The sequence below is a fragment of the Papilio xuthus genome, unplaced genomic scaffold (genome assembly GCF_000836235.2).
Source record: "Papilio xuthus unplaced genomic scaffold, Pxut_1.1 DF825928.1, whole genome shotgun sequence".
In the NCBI taxonomy this organism is placed as follows: domain Eukaryota; kingdom Metazoa; phylum Arthropoda; class Insecta; order Lepidoptera; family Papilionidae; genus Papilio; species Papilio xuthus.
This window is the reverse complement of record NW_013532721.1, coordinates 6,531,055-6,552,207: the sequence shown is the minus strand read 5'-3', so window position 1 is coordinate 6,552,207 and position 21,153 is coordinate 6,531,055. Positions and strand designations below refer to the sequence as shown.

The following is a 21,153-nucleotide window of genomic DNA, read 5'->3' as shown; positions in this document are numbered from 1 at the left end:
AAGTATCTATTAAAGTAAGGAAATAAGACAGAAATTTATCTTACGTACATTATTACTAAATTTTAAAACACATATTTAACATTTTGACTATAATTTTTACTAAATTAAAAAAATTTACCACAAAATAATCTCGAAATGGAATTAATCCTTTTCAATATCGTGAAAAAAATGGAAGATAAATAATCATGTCTCGACATAAAAAACCATCAGATCGGATTTATAACAATATTAAACTTTGAGAAAAATAAACGAAATTGATTAGAAACGACGTTTTTTTTTAAATTAAGAACATAGTCCTTATTCTATGAAGCCTAGAACTACAAGATCACAATGTAATAATCTAATGCTAAAGGTATTGAAGTTTCTACTCTTAATATAAGTAACATTATCAAGAATGAAATAAAACTAATTATATAAGTATTTTCTACATAAACAAAGAGATCCAAACAATTCATGTTTGTTACAAAAATAATTTAAAAATGAGATTATACAAAATTAACTTATAAAAAAACTCGTAAGTAAACTCTCTTCTTAAATTAAACAAAGATATGGAATTCGTAATAACAATACTAAGAGACCAGCTCGTCATATAAACTGAATCAACGTGTAATTATACATAGTAAAAAACATTACCACACTTCCAATCTTTACTCGACAATGTGTTCTGTAATTAAAAAGATAACATTACTCCTTTAGACGTTATCGTCATCAATCTGCAGGTCCTGGGTTCGAATCCCGCCATGTACCAATATGTTTTTCGATTTCCAATTTAATATGTACATTTATCCGACGTTCTTACGGTGAAGAAAAACATCGTGATGCAACCTGCACATATCTCAGAAGAAATTCAAAGATTTGTGGGAAGTCAACCAACCCCCACTGATCCAGCGTGGTTGACTATGGCCTAATCACCCTTAACTTAGGTCAGGCTCCGAGCTCCTCGATAGGGACGTATAGTGAGCTGATGATGATGATGCGTAAATAGATCGATAAAAAATTAACAGCAACATTTAAATACAAAAAGTTAGCTCTGAAAGGGTTAAACAACTAATAAATGACACTTCTACTAAAAAATGTAACGTCTTTTGGCCAAAGAATGTATTAATTAATAATATTAATAAGCATATTACTAACCTTGTTCTTCCACCGGCGTATGCTCTTCATCAGAAGAATCGAATCTACTTTCAATGAGTGAACTTTGCTTCGATAAAGACTGAAAAATTAAATTTCTCTAAAAATTTTGCATTTAAATTTTTATTGGAAATGAACGTTGTAAAGATACATCCTATAAATTCCAAGAACATAATGATATGTTGGCGTAATTCGTAGTGGGACCATACATTTCGTAACAACTTTATAGTTACAAAAATAAATCTTTTTCCACATGTGTTCCAACATTATGGAAATATTTTCATTTATTGTGCCTCAGAACTTAGCAGCATTTTAGCGTTAGAATCGTAAGATTTTTATGTCACCATTTTACATACCTTATTCGAACGACGACGAGGAGGTGAAATTTTATTCCACAGCGCTTCGAGTTGGTCGAAATGTTGTGACTGCGCTATAGCGGCTTCTTCAGGTCCTAAGCTTACCTAACGTTGAAAAGTAATATGCGTTTATTTAATTATTATACCAAAGGCGAATAATCCTAGGTTTGAAAAATAATTTACCTGAGAACCCAGATCTTTGTTCTTAGCTTCTTGTATTTTCGATATTTCTTCCATCGAAGCTGATACCGAAAATCTGAAAGTAAATGCAACTATAATCTGTACAAATGTATTATTATTTTGATTATATTATTTCTTAACCTAAGGAACCAAATAATTCCTAGCATTTTGACTACCTGGTACATCAACCAGATGGCTGTCCAAGGTATCGCTAGATGTATGATGGATACAGATCTTCGGGAGCTACAGGCGCGGGACCTCATAGGATCGGGGAATGTGGAGACTTTTGTTGTCCGAGGCCAAGGCCCACTTCAGGTCGCTGCGTCACCCTTCTTACTTTAGTCAGGTAACTAATGATTATAGGAATAAAAAGTACCTCCGCTTTAGCCGTTCATCAACTTGTGCCATCATAGCTGCTGACGTAAGATGGCCATATTTCTTCTGCCATGTATACGTATCCAATGATACTTCCTTCTTAAGTAATCTTCTCATCGGCCGCTTTGGTGCCAAAGGCCGAAGTTCTAGCAAGAAAAAAACAAATGCATTTTTACAATGTATTTTCATTAAATTTACATTGAATATGCAGTAGTGTAACTAACCATCAATATCCTTGGTTGGTGCTGCATACGTTGGAATCTTTACGTACGTAGCTGGTGTATTGTGTAAACATATTATCGGCAAACAACCTGTTAAAGTATTACAAAGATAATAAAATAAAGTAGAAGTGAATTAAAATAAAACATCATCAAGAAAAGCAAAGATCATGCCGTTTACGCCATACAAAAATCACAATGCGAATTCTGGCTTCTGAATTGCTTGGGCAAATTAAATAACTGTTAATGATTATTTTATGAAATAAACACAAACTAACCTCTATCTAGTAAGTGTACGACAATGCGAGCACAGTCACTCGTGATCTGAAATCCGAGCAGCGGTACATGTAGCGCTAGCGAAGTAAGGGCCAAGCCTCGTTTTGTCTCCCAAATTATTAATGTTTTATCTTCAGCACCTATTATAAGAATTCGAAATATGTGTATTAGTGTTAGTGTTTCTTTACTTCATACTATCAATAATTTTGCTCTGATTTAATTTATAGTCAAAATATTACCTGAAACAGCGATTGTTCCATCTCCAGTAACTTTGACACAGGTAACTTTGCCCAAATGTCCTGATAACAAATGTACATCAGACCCGGTGTTGATGTCCCACACGATAAGGTTGAAGTCCCAAGATCCTGATACTACTTGAGTCTTATTTGTGATAGACACAGCTACGCATGTCACTATATCTGTATGACCTACCAGCACCTGATTAGGATGAGAAAATTCGTCAGACCAAATGCTAAATTACCAAGAGTTTTTAGTTGTTTTAGTCAGCTTCGCATTGCATGATACAATTTCTGTATTCTTTGACGTAATATTTACGTTCAATCAGTGACCTATTAAAAACGGAATGGGAATTCGAAAAACTAGAAAGTCAGTTGCAAAATTTTAACAGTTCTCTTTAAATGAAAGATGTTTTGTATTTGTGTTTAACCTGAGATAATTTTCCTCCATCCAACTGCCACACTTTAAGCGACATGTCCATTGAGCCAGTGACGACGTGTTGAGAATCCGCTGTCAGTGCGAAACATGTAATACGCTCAGCGTGTGACACTGAACGTCTTTCTTCTTCACCTCCAGTAAGAGTCCAGATTCGAATTGAGTTGTCACCATCAGATAGAACCTAGTTATGAGTTTGTTAGGATAATATATTTTATTCTTTTAACTTTATACCTATTTGTACATCACAATTTACGTACACAAATAATATAGATAAATATGTATAGACTATAGAAAGTACTCTACAGAATTAAACATATATGTATAAGCATATAAATTCATTCTAACACTCTTAAAATATACTATTTACTATATCAAGTTGTTAAATTCGTAGATATATGGAAGCATTTGCAAGTGTGCCTTACCGCAAACTTCATATTCAACGTAACATCAATGGTGGCAGATGGTCCGTTGGTGGAATGTAATATAATTCCGGAGTCGACGAGCCAGACGTGAATGTTACGAGCTCTATCCCCGGACATGGCACGTCGGCCGTCCGACATCATTAATAATGTCTGTAACGCGGCTGAGTGGCCCTAAAATGTTGCATTAATTTTAAAAATATATTGTTGAAAATTTGATATGCATTTACAACTTTTTCTCGCGGGTTTTAATGAAAAAAAAATGTAACTCCACCGAACTAATTACAAAATTTCCACACGCTGATTATTATTGTTTAATTTTGTTCCTTTTGAATATGTAGTGCTTGTCAAATTACCGTAATCCTAGCTTAAATAAAAATGTTCACACCAGTACTAGAGTTTCAAATTAAATAATGAAATATTAGGATAACATACCTTGTATGTTAAGGAAGGTGAATTATCAGCTAGTTGCCACACAACCACTGTTCTATCTTCAGAACCACTCAACACTAGCAAGTTATTTGGCGAGAATGTTACACACGTGATATGTCCAATGTGCCCATTTAACGTTGTTTGTAGTCTATGCGTTGACAAATGCCAGACTCGGACCAACCCTCGAGCACAGCCGCTCGCCGCTAGCTGGCCATCACGTGACACTTCCAGACAACTTATGGGTATCAATTCACTTTGTTCAGCCTAACAAAATAATTATCTTTAGTCTATGAAATATGCTTGAAAATAATGATAATGAAACTTGTATTTTGAAGGTCACCTGTAATAAAGTAATGTTCGTAGTCGACTTTGTTTGACGTCTTTTCATTTGTTTTGTAGGTCGGAAGTTCGTTAAATTGTCCTCCGTGTGGAATGAATAAATTGTTACTCTGTGCCCTCCTGCGACCGGAAATGTTATAAAATATTTATACCGAGAGTACTACAGTTAAAAGAAATAAACATAAAACTTTAACTAAAATGAACAAAGTATAAAAAATCTAAGAAACTGTTGTATAACACAAAATAAAGTAACTATAGAACTCAAAATGAAAATTATAACGTTATCAATTGCAATCAACTTTGCAAAGAATGTTGGTAACATTTTAATCGACTTTTTAAAATAGGTATGAATAAGATTTTATGATTACACTATAGTCTGACAACACAAACAGCATATTGGTATTTCGAGAGGCGACAATTTACCTGCAGCGAATAAGAAATGATCTTTGTCTGCAACAGCTAACGCTGCGAGATCGTGGGCAGCAGCTAGAGTCTTCAGCAGCTGTCCGCTGTGCAAGCTGTATATGTAGATACGCTGATCCGCACAGCCTACTGCCGCGCGAGATGAGTCATGCGCCACGCAGAAACATTTCACCTTTTTACATATAACATTTTAAATAAGAAATTACAACTAAAATAACTACGAATCACTACGTACATTGATCTCTTATATAATGTTGTTATATACTATACCACTATGAATTTTTAAACTTAAATGTACATAATGTGAATGTTCCAAAATAAATATTTTGTTTATAAGCAAATGATTACGTAAGCAGAATGCCTTACCTTAGCTTTATGTCTCTTCAGTGCGTGCAAATAAGTGCCCGTAATAAAAGTTCGCAGATGTAGCTCGTTATCCCCTTGTAATGTTATTAGGAAGACGTTGTCGTCTGTCACATCCATTATGTGTATCGGCATTCCGACGCTTATTGTGCTCAGAATAGTAAAGTTGTCGACATTCCACGTGCAGACGGTACCATCGTGGGATCCAGTTACGAGTATTTCCCCGTCTAATATCACCTTTACTGAAGTAACTGGCCCTCTATGATGATCTAGTTTTGTCACCTGAAGAAAAATAATAGCAAAAAACCGACAAAAATATATTGCTCGTTTTTTTTACGGTGTAGGAAAAACAAATGCATACTATTAAATTGAGTAAATGACATACCAAAGCACCGTCGACTAAAGAAGTGACAATAACCGCTGAGTCTTCTCCACCACTGATCACCAGAGATCTGTTCACTATTGCCGCCACGCATAGCACGGGCGCTATATGTTCCCTACATTATAAAACACGAATTTAGTTTATGCCTAAATTTATTAGTTAACTTTTAGTATACAGGTTCTTACAAACCTTCACTAATTTAAATTCTTCTTACCTTATAACTTTAAACGTAAAACCCCATGCAAAATATCACATTTCTTAATAATTAATCTCAAGAAATACTCATAGAGAAGAATTAGTACTTACAAGATTTTTGTTTTAACAGCTAACGTATGAAGATCCCAAACCACGACAGTAGTATCTTCTGAACCAGTGAGTAGGTACTGAGATTCCCGAGTCACGCACATACATAAAATGCGCCCAGAATGACCTGAACAAATTACACAATGTTCTTTCTTTAAAATGGCCTTAATCTACAAGATTCAAGTAACACTGTTATTGAGAATGACTATGTTAGTAAAGTAGTAGTTGATCAAAAGACAGTTTTTCAAATCCTAAAATGTAAAATTTGTTCAATTTCTCTTAGAACTTTTGTTCCAAATTTTTTATCATTTTATTGTTTACTGCTGTCTTGTTACTTATTAGCTGTCGCCCGTTACTCCGTCCGCGCGGGATTAAAAAACGTACTGAGTATATACAATTTTATAAAAAAAACGATCGAGCCGTAACACTATAACACGAGAATTTTATGATATATCATACCATTAGTAGAGTATTGCGCCAATCGACTGCAGTGCGCTTTCAGCTCCAAAGTGTACGGTTACGTAAATTAAATGGCAAATAAAGAGCTGAGAATAAGGCCAAATGCAGTCTCTTGACTAAAATAAACATTCTTTGCTTCTGCCTATTCATATGTTGATTTAAAAAGAAATGTTTTACGACGTATTCCAGAACAGGTTATTAAGATTTAAGAAATCGGTAGCATAATTTAGTACAAATTTAAATTTACTCTAATTTGAAATTTAACTGAAAAGTTAAGAGATATAATTAAAATAATTATATGATTTACCTTTAAACGTATGTACTCTGGAATTGGACATGACATGCCAGAGCTGTGGGTCTCCGGAGGCGGGAGCGAGAACCAAGTGCTGGCCTGACGGCGCCAGCTGCAACAACCGCGCTCCCGCACCCCCAGCTGTTCCCACCGCCGCCCCACCCACCGACATCACGCGTACTGTTGATGCTATAGGTGGTTGTAACCTACAGGAATACCCACAGAAAAAAATGTTGTAGCTTTTATTCTTAGTGCTTGATTGTTTTGATTTTTATAGTTTGATAGTACTAAAATGTATCCTTACCATCCATTAAGCGGTACCAGTAGGGGTTTATCATAGCCGTCGCACCACGCCATGGCTGCCGTCACCAATGTCGCGAGCACGCCGCGTCTTGCTATAGCAGGCCGCAGCCACGCTATTATCTATTACGAAAATTCACTGCTTTTTATTTCTACCACGACCTTCTTGAATCTATATATTAGTTACATGGTACTTGATTGTAATATCGAATTTATGCAAAATAATTTAAAAAATAAATTGAGATTTCCTCATATCCATCATTCCTTCTTGTTAATTTTCCTTATATAAACTTTGTCAGGAATTGATATACTCTACATACTTGAGCTCCAAGCTGCATAGGATCGCGTGTTAGGATGTCGCTCGATTTCCGCACCGCGCCGTACACGAGTTCGACGTCACGGTCCAGGATGTAGCAGCGCACGTGCTCCAGTATGCACCGGAGATACGATATTGTCACCGTTTGCACCTACACAATATACCTATACGTAAGTCTAGCCGTTTTATAATAATTAGTAATTATGTGTCATAAAAGATTTCATTATTAATTAAATTGATAATTTATAAAGATAGTTTAAAAAGTTATGTTTAGACTATTATTACGGCTGTCAAAGAACAAGATGCTCATTACAATTTTCCATATTATTTTTAAGATTTCTTCGTGTATGATGAGCGAAAGAGTCATAATGACATATAAAATTCTAAATGTATTCAAGATTAGTACGTACTGCAGCTAATAAGAAATCGAAATTGCAAACTGTGAGATCCTTCAGCTTGGAAAAATCGCCGGCAAGTAATAAATGCAACCAGGACTCTTCTACATGACGTTGTGTGAATGCCGCTGCAGTCCTACTGGCTGAGTGGAACGGAGTGGAATCCAACAAGGCATCGTCATCATCCACACAACCTAGTCAAAATAATCACATGATAATTAAAAAAAATAATAGTTTTTTTTAAACATTATTAGTTAGAATCATTTAAGCGAACGGCGCGCTTTCGTTACCAAGTCAAGTGTCATATTGATTAGTGAGGGGACTTAAACGTTGATATTTTAATAACGCTAGTGTTGTACCGATATATCGGCACAGAGTCAGATTTTCTTCCTAACAGTTTAAAATTTCAAAAGAAAAAAAAATGTGTTATAAAATAATTCTTGTACCTAGTTCTTGAGCTTCCGATGTATCTGCTTCATCGGTTTCGTGCAAGAAATTAGCAAAGTGTAACGCGGCGAGATCTGAATGTGTATCACGTAAAGCGCTCTGGACACGAACGTAGCGCCGACGAGCGCGCGCACCCGCCGCCGCTGCGCGCCACCGCCAAGTGCAGCGACCAGATACTACGTTCTCCACTATTAGAGATTCTGTTCAGAAAGAAACCACATTTAAAAGAAATTACAAAATTGACCCCATTTACTTCTTACCAGTACCACAAGAGCAGCTAGATATGCGTGATATACACGTATTTTATGCTATCTCCTTGACAGTTAAAGTTGTTTAAGGTGTTAATACTTTTATAGTTCTCCTTTGTTTTCTATAAAACAGCTAGTCATTCGTAACTTTTGTCATTTTTACACAAATTTAATTGCAGCGGTGGTCGCATTCCACATAACAAGTGTCTTATTTTCTTGTACAAATATAAAAATGATGATTATCTTAACTGTGGTTTGTACTCGCAGTGAAAAATAATTTCGATTCATTGCAAGCACCGTGGAGTTTTGAAATGGCTTATTTAACGAGACATAATTTCAAGTCTTAGTGAGAAGAGCAAAAGCGTTAAATTGTATTTCAGAACTAGGTGACGTTGTTTCCTATCGTAAATAAAAGAAAAAGAACTCACTCATCATATATTTTGTGACACACAATGTTGAAAAGTTAAAATTAGCATCTTGTAATGTTATTATTGCTTCACTATTACTAGTAGGCATTAAAAGTTCCAGAAGTTCAAGTTCTGTAAGGCCAAACTCCGAACAAGTCACGTAACCTAAAACATACGAATATTTCATATTTGTGGATTCCAGTACAGATCTTCAAAGCATCATTATCTAGCAACTTACCTGCTAGTTTACTAAAAGCCTTAGCCCCAAACACTGTTTCTAAATTATCAAAGGCACCATCAATATAATCTCCATAGCTATGATTATCAGATGTTTCTTCAATAGCATCCAACAAATAATAACAATTTTGAATTTTAAACTTTTCTTTTTGAGCCGGAGTTAGCTGTAATTGTTGTAAAGACACAGCGCTCGTGCAAATAAGGAAAACATTTCTTGGCAAAGACATCGGCAACCAGGACAAACCTGTGACTATATCACATTCCAAAGGATTAACTCTGTGTACGTTATCGATGAAAATAAGCATTATTTCATTTTCCATATCTTCACATCTTCTTAGTAAACTTTGGAACCAATTATTAATATAAAGAGGATCAAAACTGGCGTCTTTCGGTAAATAACCTTCTGGTATATTTAAGATTATCGATATTTGCTGGCACATCACTCGTAATAATTCCAAATTATAGGCCGATCTTGGAGTTGCTGCGGAAAATCTGATAATTCTCAAAACGGGTCTGGAGAAAAGTTTCTCACATTGGAAATATAAATGTGTTAATAATGTACTCTTTCCTGAAGCATCTGGGCCGTAGATCAGTACTGGTGGATGTCGACATCGATTGTCGTAATTCTCTTTCACGTTATTTAATATAGTTTTAGCGACATCTTCGATTTGTTTAACAGTTACTTTGTAAAGAGAATTATGCTCTATACATATCCTAAGATGAGTTATATGTTCCAGAAAAACTTCCTGAAAATAATCATTCAAGAATTTATCATAAGGTGGCAAACGAGCGAGGGACCACTTTAAATCGCTGAAATAGCCCATAGACATCCATAGACATCAGCAATTGCAGATTCGTTGCCTACCATTAATCGGAGGAGGGGATCCACAGTAAGAAAATATTTTCCTTTCCCATGGATACCCTCATCCGGAAAATCAACTTCCACTTCCCATCTTTTACTTATAACAAAAAGGGCGGATAAAGGACTAACATTAGGCCTCCGGTACTACACTCATCTGACGAATCGCGGAGCTTCTTTGACTTCACGCCTATCTTACGTGTGGTCGTGGTATTTCATCGAACGAACCGGCCAATTCGTGCAAACATGTTAAAGCGGGCTCCACCATTGTTAATTATCTGTTGATAGAAGTTGTTGTACGAAACATTTGTGTGGGTTCATACCTGTACAGTCTTTTTTCTGCCTCTTCCTTGATCTGGTTCTGTGCTTAAACTATCATCGATCAATGCACTAACAACAGTTTGTACTTGATCTCTAAATGGCGACAACTTTTCATCATTATCAGAAGCTCCATCAGTTCTTGATGATTCAGCTGATGGTACTCTAAAAAACGATGCTGTTTTTAGCATAGGAAATTCACAGATTATCTAATTTTATTTATTAATTTTTATTACAATAGTAAGTATTATACAATATATTAATTTTATACTTACTCTAATCTGATTACATGACCTTCTGGTAAGGTATCTTCAAGTTTCCTTTGTAAATTTTTTAATCTACTATGTGCTAAAACAGTTATTTTGGAATCATCGTGTTCAAGTTCAGGAATGTCTTTTAAAATAGCTATCACGCCCTTTGGATGTTTACCACTGGATAATAATTCTAAAACAAATTACTTATTAAGTATTATAAAATAATATATAATTAAAAAAAATATTGTAACGCTAGAGTATACGAACCTAAAGCAAGTTCACACTGTATTTCTGGAGAGCTTCGTAATAAATCAGCAAGGCCATCTTTTTCTTCTAAGGCTTCTAAAGCTAATGCCTTAAAAGCCTTCTCAATTGCAGTGAGACGTGAGCGTTGATCTTCGCGTTCTAGTAAATCGCTAAACCTGGTGTAAATAAATATAATCTACGTGTACATTATTGTAAAAAAACTACATATTTTGTTTACGGAATAGAATAAAAAAAATTCAAGAAATACATCTATAATCTACGTAATACATTTTAATTATTTTTATGTATGTTGGATTAATCTTAAAATTTAAACAGATCGGTGGCTGAGAGGTTAAAACATTTTACTTGTAATCTGCAGGTTCTGGTTTCAAATCCCGCCATGTACCAATGTTTTTCGATATTCTATTTACATACGAGTATGTACATTTTTCGGCATTCTTACGAAAAAGGAAAACATCCTGATGCAACATATCTACGAAGAAATTCAAAGATATGTGTGTAAAGTCAACCTGCATTGGGCCAGCGTGGTCGACTATGGCCTAGTCACCCTTAAACTGTTTATCAGTCTTTAATTCTCTTTCTGGATTTATTGACGTATTTAAATATTTTATATCTTTACCATTTATTGTCGCCTTCTAACTGGTAAGAATTGCTACCATTTAGTCTGTAGCAAGCACGGACTAGAGCCGCTTGTGCAGAATCTGATTTGACTAGTTTTTCAAATGTATGTACTGGGATCTTAAATGGTAGAACAGGTTGGTATTGTGATGCATCTCCACCAATGAAACACTAAAAAATATTACAAATTTTAACATAACATACAAAATTATATTTAAATAGAGTAGATCCTAATAAGACCTAGAAATAAAGCTATCGCGTTTCTACATTAAAACGAAGATTAGTTTTGTGAAACTTTTATCTATTTAATAATAGTAAATTACATTGAGGATATGTCTAGAATTCTAATTATTATTATACACTAGTTGTCGCCCGCAACACAGCCCACGCAGAATTAAAAAAAAACTTAACAAGTAGCCTATGTCTTCTTCCAGATATGTTCTACATCTGTGCTAAATTACATCAAGATCCGTTGAGCCGTTCTGGAAGTAACTTCAAATATCCATTCATACATCTAAACATTTGAATTTATAATATTAGTAAGATTAAACGGCGTTTAAAAGGATGATTATCATCAATTAGCTTGTAACGTTTGTCATAAAAGTAAAAGTAATAAACTTACAAGAAAATATCCAGCCTTGGAAGTAAGATTACAGCATCGGATCTCGTCGAGATGATATCGTAATAGCGCGGGATTAGTTTCATCTTTACCGTCAGTGCCGTAGTGCATGTCAACAAACTCTATCTGAAAATATAATCTATCTTCAGAAAACATTTTAAAATAAAAAAACATAGCTAATTAAACAGTAAATTCGTCTCCAAACTTTGTATTTTTTTTACTGAATACGTAGGTGGTAGGTGGTAGGTAGGTGCATACAAAATAATACCTCAATATGCCGGTCGTCGTATGTAGCCTGCAGCTCGGGGCCCACCATCTCAAGCAGATGGCGTCTCTCTTCGCGAAATTCTAAAATATAGCAATATCATTGACACAAAGCAAAATGAGTTAAGGTATTCTGGAACCATTAACATTTATATTATAGCTAGCTGTCGCTCGCGACTCTGTCCGCGCAGAATTAAAAAAAAAACTATTGTTCGCAGCGTAATGTTATATAGTCTAAAGCCAATGGACTATCCTAGTTCCTAAGATTAGCCCTTTTAAACAAACAAACCAACTCTTCCGCTTTATATTATTTGTAAAGATTTTAGAGTGAGGTAATTGTCAGTCGAATATGTAAACTGTTTAGGCCAAACACAAGTATTTGGTGTAATGGTTTAATAAGCGGTAAGTACAAAGTTGCAAATAGACAAAATAATCGTTGCGCGCATCGGTGGTCGAAAGCGGAAGTCCAAGTGACGTTTCGTGCCACCGCACGTCGGTTCGCACCGGTAGTGGTGTTGCCAGCACCACAGGCGCGAACAAAACTTTAATCGCTTGACTAAATTAAGTAAATAATTAATTGAATTGTTATCATATTATAATCACATTTTTTATTTCAATTTAAATAATCCTATGTAAGTGAATTGGGTTAAGATGAAAAGCAATTTAGTTACGTCAGAGATTTCACCACTGTTAGAACACCACAGTTTAGTATTTTTGACCGCTTTCTGCAGCCGACGTGTCTACGGAATTGACGTCACTGATATTGAGGCTAAACGAAGGTCAATATTTTTTTTCTTAAAAAGGGTAGAACATAAATTCATTCATTACGTCTAGTATCTTTTTCAACATTAATTGCAATTCTAAATGGAAAAGAAAATTAAGATCTGCGCTTAAGTTTCAAATAAGCCCAAGATTTTACTCTCAAAGAATTATGAAGCGTCCTCATTGGGGACCATCCTAAGCTTGATATAACATAAAGAATACTTATATATAAAGAAATAAAAGTGTGCATTTAAAAAATAAAGTAATCTTTTTATTACACATTAATTAAAGATAGATTTTATTAGCAAATATACGATATTACCAAATATTTTTAGTGAAAAATAAATCGGTAACGGCTGACTCCGCCAACCTTGTTACTATGCAAACAAATTAGGATAAAATGCATTAAACTTAGAATCAATGATTATAATAATCTTTGTCTTAAAACTACAAAATATATTTTACATATTAAAGAAAAAAAAACAAGGTTTGCAATCTCATAATTAACGTAATTTTTGACAACAATTTCCTTATTAAAACAAGACTGTGAACTCTATCGTTAAACTTGTTCATTATGTTTTGATGGAATTTCTAAGAAACGCTTCTGAAAGTTCCGCGCCTAACTAAACTAATTGGACTAATGAAATATTTAGTATACGCCGAGGAAGAAATGCTAATAATATGAGGTGAAGACAAACAATGTCTGGAATAAATAAACTACAAAGAAAATATTATATATAAAACGTTTTAATAAGGCTCCTCTCCTTTTATAATATGAAGAGAATCTAATATTTATTTGATTATTTAAACTAAATACAAAATATGAATGAATACTCTTTAGTTCGGGAACGCAAAATTTATAAAATTAGTCAAGCTGTTTACATCACAGAGAAACCTCTAAAATGACACGTTTACCGGAAATTCCATTCTATGTTATTTTTTCCCAAAACCATGGCAATTTTTGAAACAATAATAATACTATACATACTAACCATTATAAACGGATGCGAGGTATATCTTAACAAGGCGAGGTCCTGGCCACTTATCGCTATGGTCGGTGTAGCCCTGCAGCGCCCGCAGCACAGCCGGCTCCGGGGCACTCATCGCCCCAATAGTACTCCTCACTCACCCAGCACCCTTTATTCCATTCTCAGCCATTCTATTACAAAAAAAGGAGAATTAGACGCAATAAAATGTGATAATATACATAAATTGTAGCTGTAAAATAAGAAGAGCGTCGGTGGCTCAGGGGTTTAAGTACTTGACTTGCAATCTGCAGGTCCTGGGTTCAAATCCCGCCATGTACTAATGTGTTTTTCTATTTTCCATTTACATATGCACATTTATCCGATGTTGGAAAGAAAACATCGTGATGCAACCTGCATATATCTGAGAACAAATTCAAAGATATGTGTGAAGTCAACCAACCAGCACTGGGCCAACGTGGTTGACTATAGCCTAGTCACCCTTAACTTAGGGTAGGCCTCGGTGGGGACGAATAGCTAGCTGATAATGAGAATAATTTATCCTCCTCGTAAGGACCACAACAATGGTTGTAATATAATGTAGGCGTGGAGTAAAAGGTCTTCTATTGAGCTTTCTATCTACGTTTTTACGGCTGTTTTTCTAAAAATGATAGAAACAATATTAAACAACCAAAAACTAATTTATTATGTCAAACAACTTTGCACTAAAACTTTTTTAAAAATACTTCGGTTAACAACTGATTAACTAATAATCGTATGTAATTTCAGTTAAAAGCTTTCGCTTGGAACAGCGAATTAAACATGCAAAGCGAAAATATAATCTACACGTTGCCCGGGAAATGATAACACCAAAAATAACTCCAGAGCGTTATCTAAAAGGCGTTCCTGTATACGACACGACTACGTCCTAAAAACAATGTAAATATTTATCAAACTGTACTTGTTTTTAAATTATTTGAGAATTCCGTCCCCGGGGAATTAAAATAAAAAACACAATAATTAGCCAGTAACACATAATGTGTTCTTCCAAACTATGTTCTACATATATGCCAAATTTCATCAATATCCGTTCAGCCGTTCCGGATCTAGCTTCAAACAAACATAAATCCATCTAAACTATCGCATTTATAATATTAGTAAGATTAAAACAAACATATTTGATCGTTTACTTCGGATTTAAATTTAAATATGGTTCATAATAGAAATGACTCATTAAATAGCTCGAATAAAATCAATAAAATAATAATCCTGTCCAGAAGTAAAAAGTTTAAACACAATAGATCATAAAGAGAGGGTAATAGAATAGAAATCTACCAGCCAGATGGTGCTAAAGATTGCAGAGGATATAATCAAAAGCGATTCTCGTTTATCCATTATAGACATCTTATAGCTCGGTTGTCGTTTGGAGAATAGGAGTGAGGAGATTTATAGACGATAGCAAACATTTAGTGCCTATCGTCGCTGCAAGATGAATGGCCACAGTAAACTTATTTCATTACGCCATCATCAAGAGTTATTTCCTTTTATTTTCATTGGCTATGTACTTAACTGTGTTTATAGCAAGTGAATAAGCATTAAATGAATCAAACTTTCGTGAGACATTATAATAAATGTATTTAAAAACGGCGGCACCGACTAGTTTCGAGCCCATCGGGGGCCCTTCATCTGGGTGAGTGGGACTGGTATTATTTCGCGAACGCGGCCCGTCGCTCACTGTTTAACTAGTCGGTGCCGCCACCGGACGAATATACGTCAGTGTTTAGCCGTTTTTATATAATTTTAAGCATTAAATGGTTGATTTTTTAAATGTATAATTAAAATACTTTATTTTATACCCGTTCTAAGCCAGGTGGACCATTTCAAGGTCATTATTTACACAAATTAAAATATAATTTCACTTGCACCCGTCTTTGTCTTTCTCTATGTAAAAAAAAGGATAGCAATACTTTTTTATTTGTGTTTTTGCTATGAAAATTCATTGTATTTTGTTATGTAATCGTGTGGTAATTAATTTAAAATACTGTTTATTATGAAAGAATGAGGTAACTTGGTGAATTAGTGCGGAGCTGATTAAAGCGGACGAAAATTTAACGCGATAAGGATATCTTCGCCCACGCGTCGCAGTCAAATGAGGTCATGTGGATTACCAGTGGGCTTGTTCACACAACACTTTCGCAAATATAAATTGTTTCCATTGTCGTTGGGTTAGTTGGTTGGTTACAAATTAGTACATTCCATTCAAAGACATCAATTCTTACTTAACATCACTTAATACGAACAATGAGTGAAAAATATTTGCGATTTTTTTACATTGATTTTTTCTATTATATATTTATAATTTTATTAGGGTAAATGATTAGTTATGGCACACAAAAACTACTGCTCAGTAACATATAAGTAATAGCAACAGGAGCAGCTAACATATAGTCGAACCTTCATAAGCGAGAACTGGTAAAGTGAGAACCCTCTATAAGTGTGATTTTCTGTCAGACGGATAACTTACATAAGCGAGAAAAATTTCGCGGTCCCTTGGGCTCTAGCTTACCCAGGTTAGACTGTAAATGTGTAGTAATTTTACGTTATTATATGTTATATTACCTTACTAATATTATAAATGCGAATGTTTAGATGGATGGAGGGATAGATGTTTGTTTGAAGATATCTCCAAAACGGCTGAATGGATCTCGATGAAATTTGGCATACATATAGAACATAGTCTGAAGAACATATAGTCTACTAATTAAGTTTTTTTTTTAATTCCGCGCGAACGTAGTCGCGGGTTACAGTGTGTATATGTTTAATATATTATATGTATGTTATGTTTAATATATACAAGCTTAAATATTCTTAGGCTGGATTAGATTTCACGTGCAAGTTCGATATTACAGACAACGAAAACACAAAGAATGGGCCAAAAGTAATTGAATACGGAAAGTAATGAACAGAATTGTTGGACTATTTTGATCTTTATCTAACTCGTAACTGCTATGTTTTTTCAACATTACATATAGAGGATATCTACATTATGTTAAAGCCATAATTAGGTTAACTTTTACTAAGATTGTTTTATTTACTTGTTACGGTTACTGTAAACAGTACAAGGACAGGCTACATGATTTAAAAATAGAACGTAGTTATACATGTTATTGATTTCAGTCTTAACATATCTATACATTTAGTTACTAAATTAGCTGTCGCCCACGACTTCGTCAGCGCGGAATTAAAAAAAAATTATTAGTAGTCTATGTGTCCTTCCAGACGATATTCTACATCTATGCCAAATTACAGCGAGATCCATGCAGCCGTTCTGGAACTTCTAATAAACATCCATCCATCTATCTAAACTTCTGCATTAATAATACTAGTAAGATAAGAAGTAAGATAAAATTATTTTCAAGTCGGTATTCAAGTTCAATTATTGGTAAAGCCAATAATAAAAACCTTTGTAATCTTTTAACCTTTTGTCCAAGGCAAGTACATTGTCTTATTGAACAATGTACAAAATCTAGCAGTCAACGTAAAAAGATTGTGAGACTTGTAGGTCGAGTTACACTTGTGAAATTTTGCTGAGTTTCAAGAGTACTTGAATGGCATTAAGTACATTGTACCGGGCCTTTCTTGAGGCGCGTATTGAAGCACGTCATTGTCGACATGAATGAAAGGCCAACTCAACAACTAAGACCGATCTCAATGGAACTTAAATAAGATTTCTTTCTCAGACAATTCTAAAATAACGAACGAAGTAAAGAAAAATAAATTATATAATAAAAGATAAATTTAATTAGATTTTTATTTGCATCCTCAATTATCTTGAGGTTTGCGATCTGATGATTTTCTTATAGGACTTCCTTAACTTTACATTTATTATTCCTTAATAGAAAATAATTTACAACATTTATTTTAACTCCAAATTTACATCATTTTAGATTTCACATCACCCTGTGTACTTTTCAAAGAAAATATAATCCACCGTAATTTTAAAGGAATACAATTCAAATGAAATTTCTTCATTATATTTACTGTACGATTTCGTGTTTGAAGAACCAAAGGTCAGTCAAAAGGATACGTTTACCTTGTATCGTATTTGCAAAACCAAAAGGGCAGCAAAAGTAATATTTTGTTACGGCCTCGCAAACCTTAATAAACATTTATCTTAATTTATAGAAGTGTATTTTATTAATAGAAATATTATATTTGTCTTTAACCTTAAATAATAACATGAATTTTATTTGTACACGGCATTGCAATACCAAAAACGGTATGATGATTTTAATTTCAAATAACCGTAAATAATAATAAGTTACGATTTTTTCTAAGAAACTGAGAGACGTGATATGTTTTTATTTGAACGTTGACAGTGGAATCCCACGGTTAGTGAATTACAGCATTTTCAACACTTCATCATCAGCTCACTACACGTCACCACTAAGGGGCTTGGAGCCTACTCTGAGATATGGGTATAGGCCATGGCGGGATTCGAACCCATGGCCTGCATATTGAAAGTTAAGTGTTTAACTACTGAGCTACAAACGCTCTACTACGCTTACACTGGTAATATTTTAATAATAAATATTATATTGTTATTATGAGCTTATTTTTTAGTAGCGTGTATATTGCGGTAGATTTAAAAGCAAACAATTGCCAAACAAAAGCAGCAGCCGCGTCCGAGTTATTGAAATGCAAATACAAGCTTAAAATAGACGAGTAAGTTTCATAAGGCGAGCTTGTAAAACAATGGTCGGGTACGCGAGGGCGGATCGATACGCGGCCCGCAACAGGTGCGCCGACGAGATCATTCCACAGTACAATTGTTACCTCCCAATTTCCACAGAATAGATGACTATTGATTCTTTATTACCACAGAACCTTACTGCATTGGCACATTTATGTTGTCATCCCTTACATCATCTTCAGCGCTGAGTGTTCCCGAGAGGAACACCCAGCATACAAAGCTGAGTGAAACCTTATCCGGTCAGCATTGCAACACTCTTTGTATATATGTATTTCCTGTTTCTTGCTAATGTTATGTTTTTATGTGTTATTTCTTTATTATTATTTTTGAGCTGTTTGTGCTTATTGTGTTGTGATATTGAAAGTATTAAATGTTATTTTATTTATTTATTTATTTTAAAAAACAGGGACAACAATATGTAATAATGTAAGTCTTACTAATTGAAACAGTCAATACAATGACCTCATTGGGCAAGTGATATGCCCACCTGTGGGTAGATACAGGATGATGATGATGATAATGTATACAAAATAATTATAATTTGCGAAGTGATCTTAAGGATCGAATATAGATTTTAGCTTAAAGAACATAACGCTAATTGTCATTGTCAAATATTAAAAAATCAAGTTGCTTCGCAAGTCTTTCGCTACAAAAACATTTGAAATTATTCGTGAATTGTGAAGATTTAATCAGAATTTAAAAAGTTTCATGCTCGAATATGTAAATTTACTTTGTTGTAAGACTGAGTGAAAACTTTGCAAAGAAAATTGGGGACACAGTTTGGACGTTTCGTGATAACGATACGTTTGTACATTGGGGAATACCCATTTCGTGAATACACGAGCAAATAAGGCCCTAAATAATAAATTTTGTAAGCGTACTTAACCACGCTAACTGCTCGCATGTTATAAGTTCTCGCAAATAAAGGTTCCATTATCTTTATTACTGTTTTTAATAACCACATGGCTTAAACTAAGAAAAAAACAGCTATATAACAAGCGTGGCTTTCGTTTTTACGCCTAATAGGGGCGCTGCATTTTTAATACAAATTTTGTCGATGATTATACAATAGCGAGTGTCACAAATATTCGTACTGGGACCACTGATTATGAATAGAGTATGATTTTTATATTAGAGACTAGGTTCATCATCCATCCATCCATTTAAATATACGCATTTATAATATTAGTTAAATTACTGTGTTTACATTACTATTTAGTATAAAAATACTAAGTGGAAGTACACACATCTATGTTTGCGCATATGCTCCGAAGACTTCGTACGTGCGTGTACTATGGATGAAATACGCAATACGTTATAAAATGATATGCTTTCAAAGCAATGATAGATTTATAGACAGGAATACGTCATTACTGACATCACACGTCTACTGAAGTGCGAACATCTTTACTACGTTTTATTATCCTTACCATCGGCGTCATATTCAGAAATTTGATTTAGCATGAAGATAACTTTTGCTTGACGTGCCAACACAAACGCGGGGCTACAATCTCTTCTATGTTAAATTAAATAGTTAATGTTTGTTGTTGATTTCGAAAGTTTAGATGGATGGACGAATGGATAGATGTTTGAGGGTATCTACAGAACCTCTTAATAGCTGAAATTTGGCACAGATGTAGGACATAGTCTGAAAGGACACATAGTCTAAAAATTATGTTTTTTTTAATTACGCGCGGACGGAGTCACAAGCGATGGCTTTTCATAAATAAAACTTTAATTCAATTTCATGCAAAAAGTGTTTTTAAAACACTATATCAAGTTGTCAACATTTTTTCAAATCCGCATTTCACCACGTACGTGATTCACGGGACGCATGTAGCGGTCTATAAAACAAAAATAGAATTTTAACGTTTTCGTTAACATTACGCACATAGTTTATGCTTCACATCTCATAGCATTATATAACATTGTTGATATTCATTATTATAGTAGCTTTGAAAAAACTGGATAAGAATAACATAGTAACGTCAAACTGTTGTACTACAGTTATGCGTGTTTGTAAGAAATGTTTCTTTTCTTTACCGAATTATACACATATGCGTTTCTACGAGTCAATATTTACATTTAAAATTCTATAATCACTAGAAGCTAATTAGAAACTTTTTGGCAGATATTCACAGAACCTAAGTATCCAAAAAGTTATATAAAAACGGCTAAAACACTCACGTATGTTCACTAATTTCGAACCCATCGTCAGGCCCTTCGGGGCCCTTCATCAGTGTGAGAGGGACCGGTATTATTTCGTGGACGCTTCGTTCACTGATGCCACTGGACGAACATTCGTGAATGTTTTAACCGTTTTTATATAAGTTTTTAATAATGTCTCACGAAAGTTTGAGTAATTTAAGGTGCCCAAGAATTTGAAAAAAGAAAAACCTTTTAATTTTTTTATCCTTTGGTATAGCAAAAAGGCATGTTAACTTTTTGATAGTCTGATCACGTAAGGCAAATATAAATATTCCAAAATACCGAGAGGTAGA

The 21,153-nt window shown here is 34.3% G+C and overlaps 1 protein-coding gene across 1 annotated transcript in view; it reads right to left on the bottom strand.

The window, feature by feature from the left end:
- Nucleotides 1–492: 492 nt before the first annotated feature.
- LOC106125502 (NACHT domain- and WD repeat-containing protein 1) overlaps nt 493–21,153 on the bottom strand; it is a 29,485-nt gene continuing 8,824 nt past the window's right edge. The window contains exons 2-31 of the mRNA XM_013322733.1: nt 13,927–14,093; nt 12,177–12,256; nt 11,912–12,034; nt 11,291–11,460; nt 10,672–10,826; nt 10,426–10,594; nt 10,156–10,315; nt 8,975–9,719; nt 8,758–8,901; nt 8,081–8,281; nt 7,650–7,828; nt 7,244–7,390; nt 6,928–7,046; nt 6,639–6,829; nt 5,876–5,999; nt 5,573–5,684; nt 5,191–5,469; nt 4,825–4,996; nt 4,403–4,521; nt 4,066–4,326; nt 3,634–3,804; nt 3,204–3,392; nt 2,776–2,974; nt 2,539–2,676; nt 2,267–2,353; nt 2,044–2,188; nt 1,671–1,743; nt 1,488–1,592; nt 1,135–1,213; nt 493–664 (exon numbers count right to left, since the gene is read on the bottom strand). Of these exons, the coding sequence (XP_013178187.1) occupies nt 648–664; nt 1,135–1,213; nt 1,488–1,592; nt 1,671–1,743; nt 2,044–2,188; nt 2,267–2,353; nt 2,539–2,676; nt 2,776–2,974; nt 3,204–3,392; nt 3,634–3,804; nt 4,066–4,326; nt 4,403–4,521; nt 4,825–4,996; nt 5,191–5,469; nt 5,573–5,684; nt 5,876–5,999; nt 6,639–6,829; nt 6,928–7,046; nt 7,244–7,390; nt 7,650–7,828; nt 8,081–8,281; nt 8,758–8,901; nt 8,975–9,719; nt 10,156–10,315; nt 10,426–10,594; nt 10,672–10,826; nt 11,291–11,460; nt 11,912–12,034; nt 12,177–12,256; nt 13,927–14,038 (4,965 nt within the window). The 5' untranslated portion in view covers nt 14,039–14,093 and the 3' untranslated portion in view covers nt 493–647. The remainder of the gene's footprint in view (nt 665–1,134; nt 1,214–1,487; nt 1,593–1,670; nt 1,744–2,043; nt 2,189–2,266; nt 2,354–2,538; nt 2,677–2,775; nt 2,975–3,203; nt 3,393–3,633; nt 3,805–4,065; nt 4,327–4,402; nt 4,522–4,824; nt 4,997–5,190; nt 5,470–5,572; nt 5,685–5,875; nt 6,000–6,638; nt 6,830–6,927; nt 7,047–7,243; nt 7,391–7,649; nt 7,829–8,080; nt 8,282–8,757; nt 8,902–8,974; nt 9,720–10,155; nt 10,316–10,425; nt 10,595–10,671; nt 10,827–11,290; nt 11,461–11,911; nt 12,035–12,176; nt 12,257–13,926; nt 14,094–21,153) is intronic.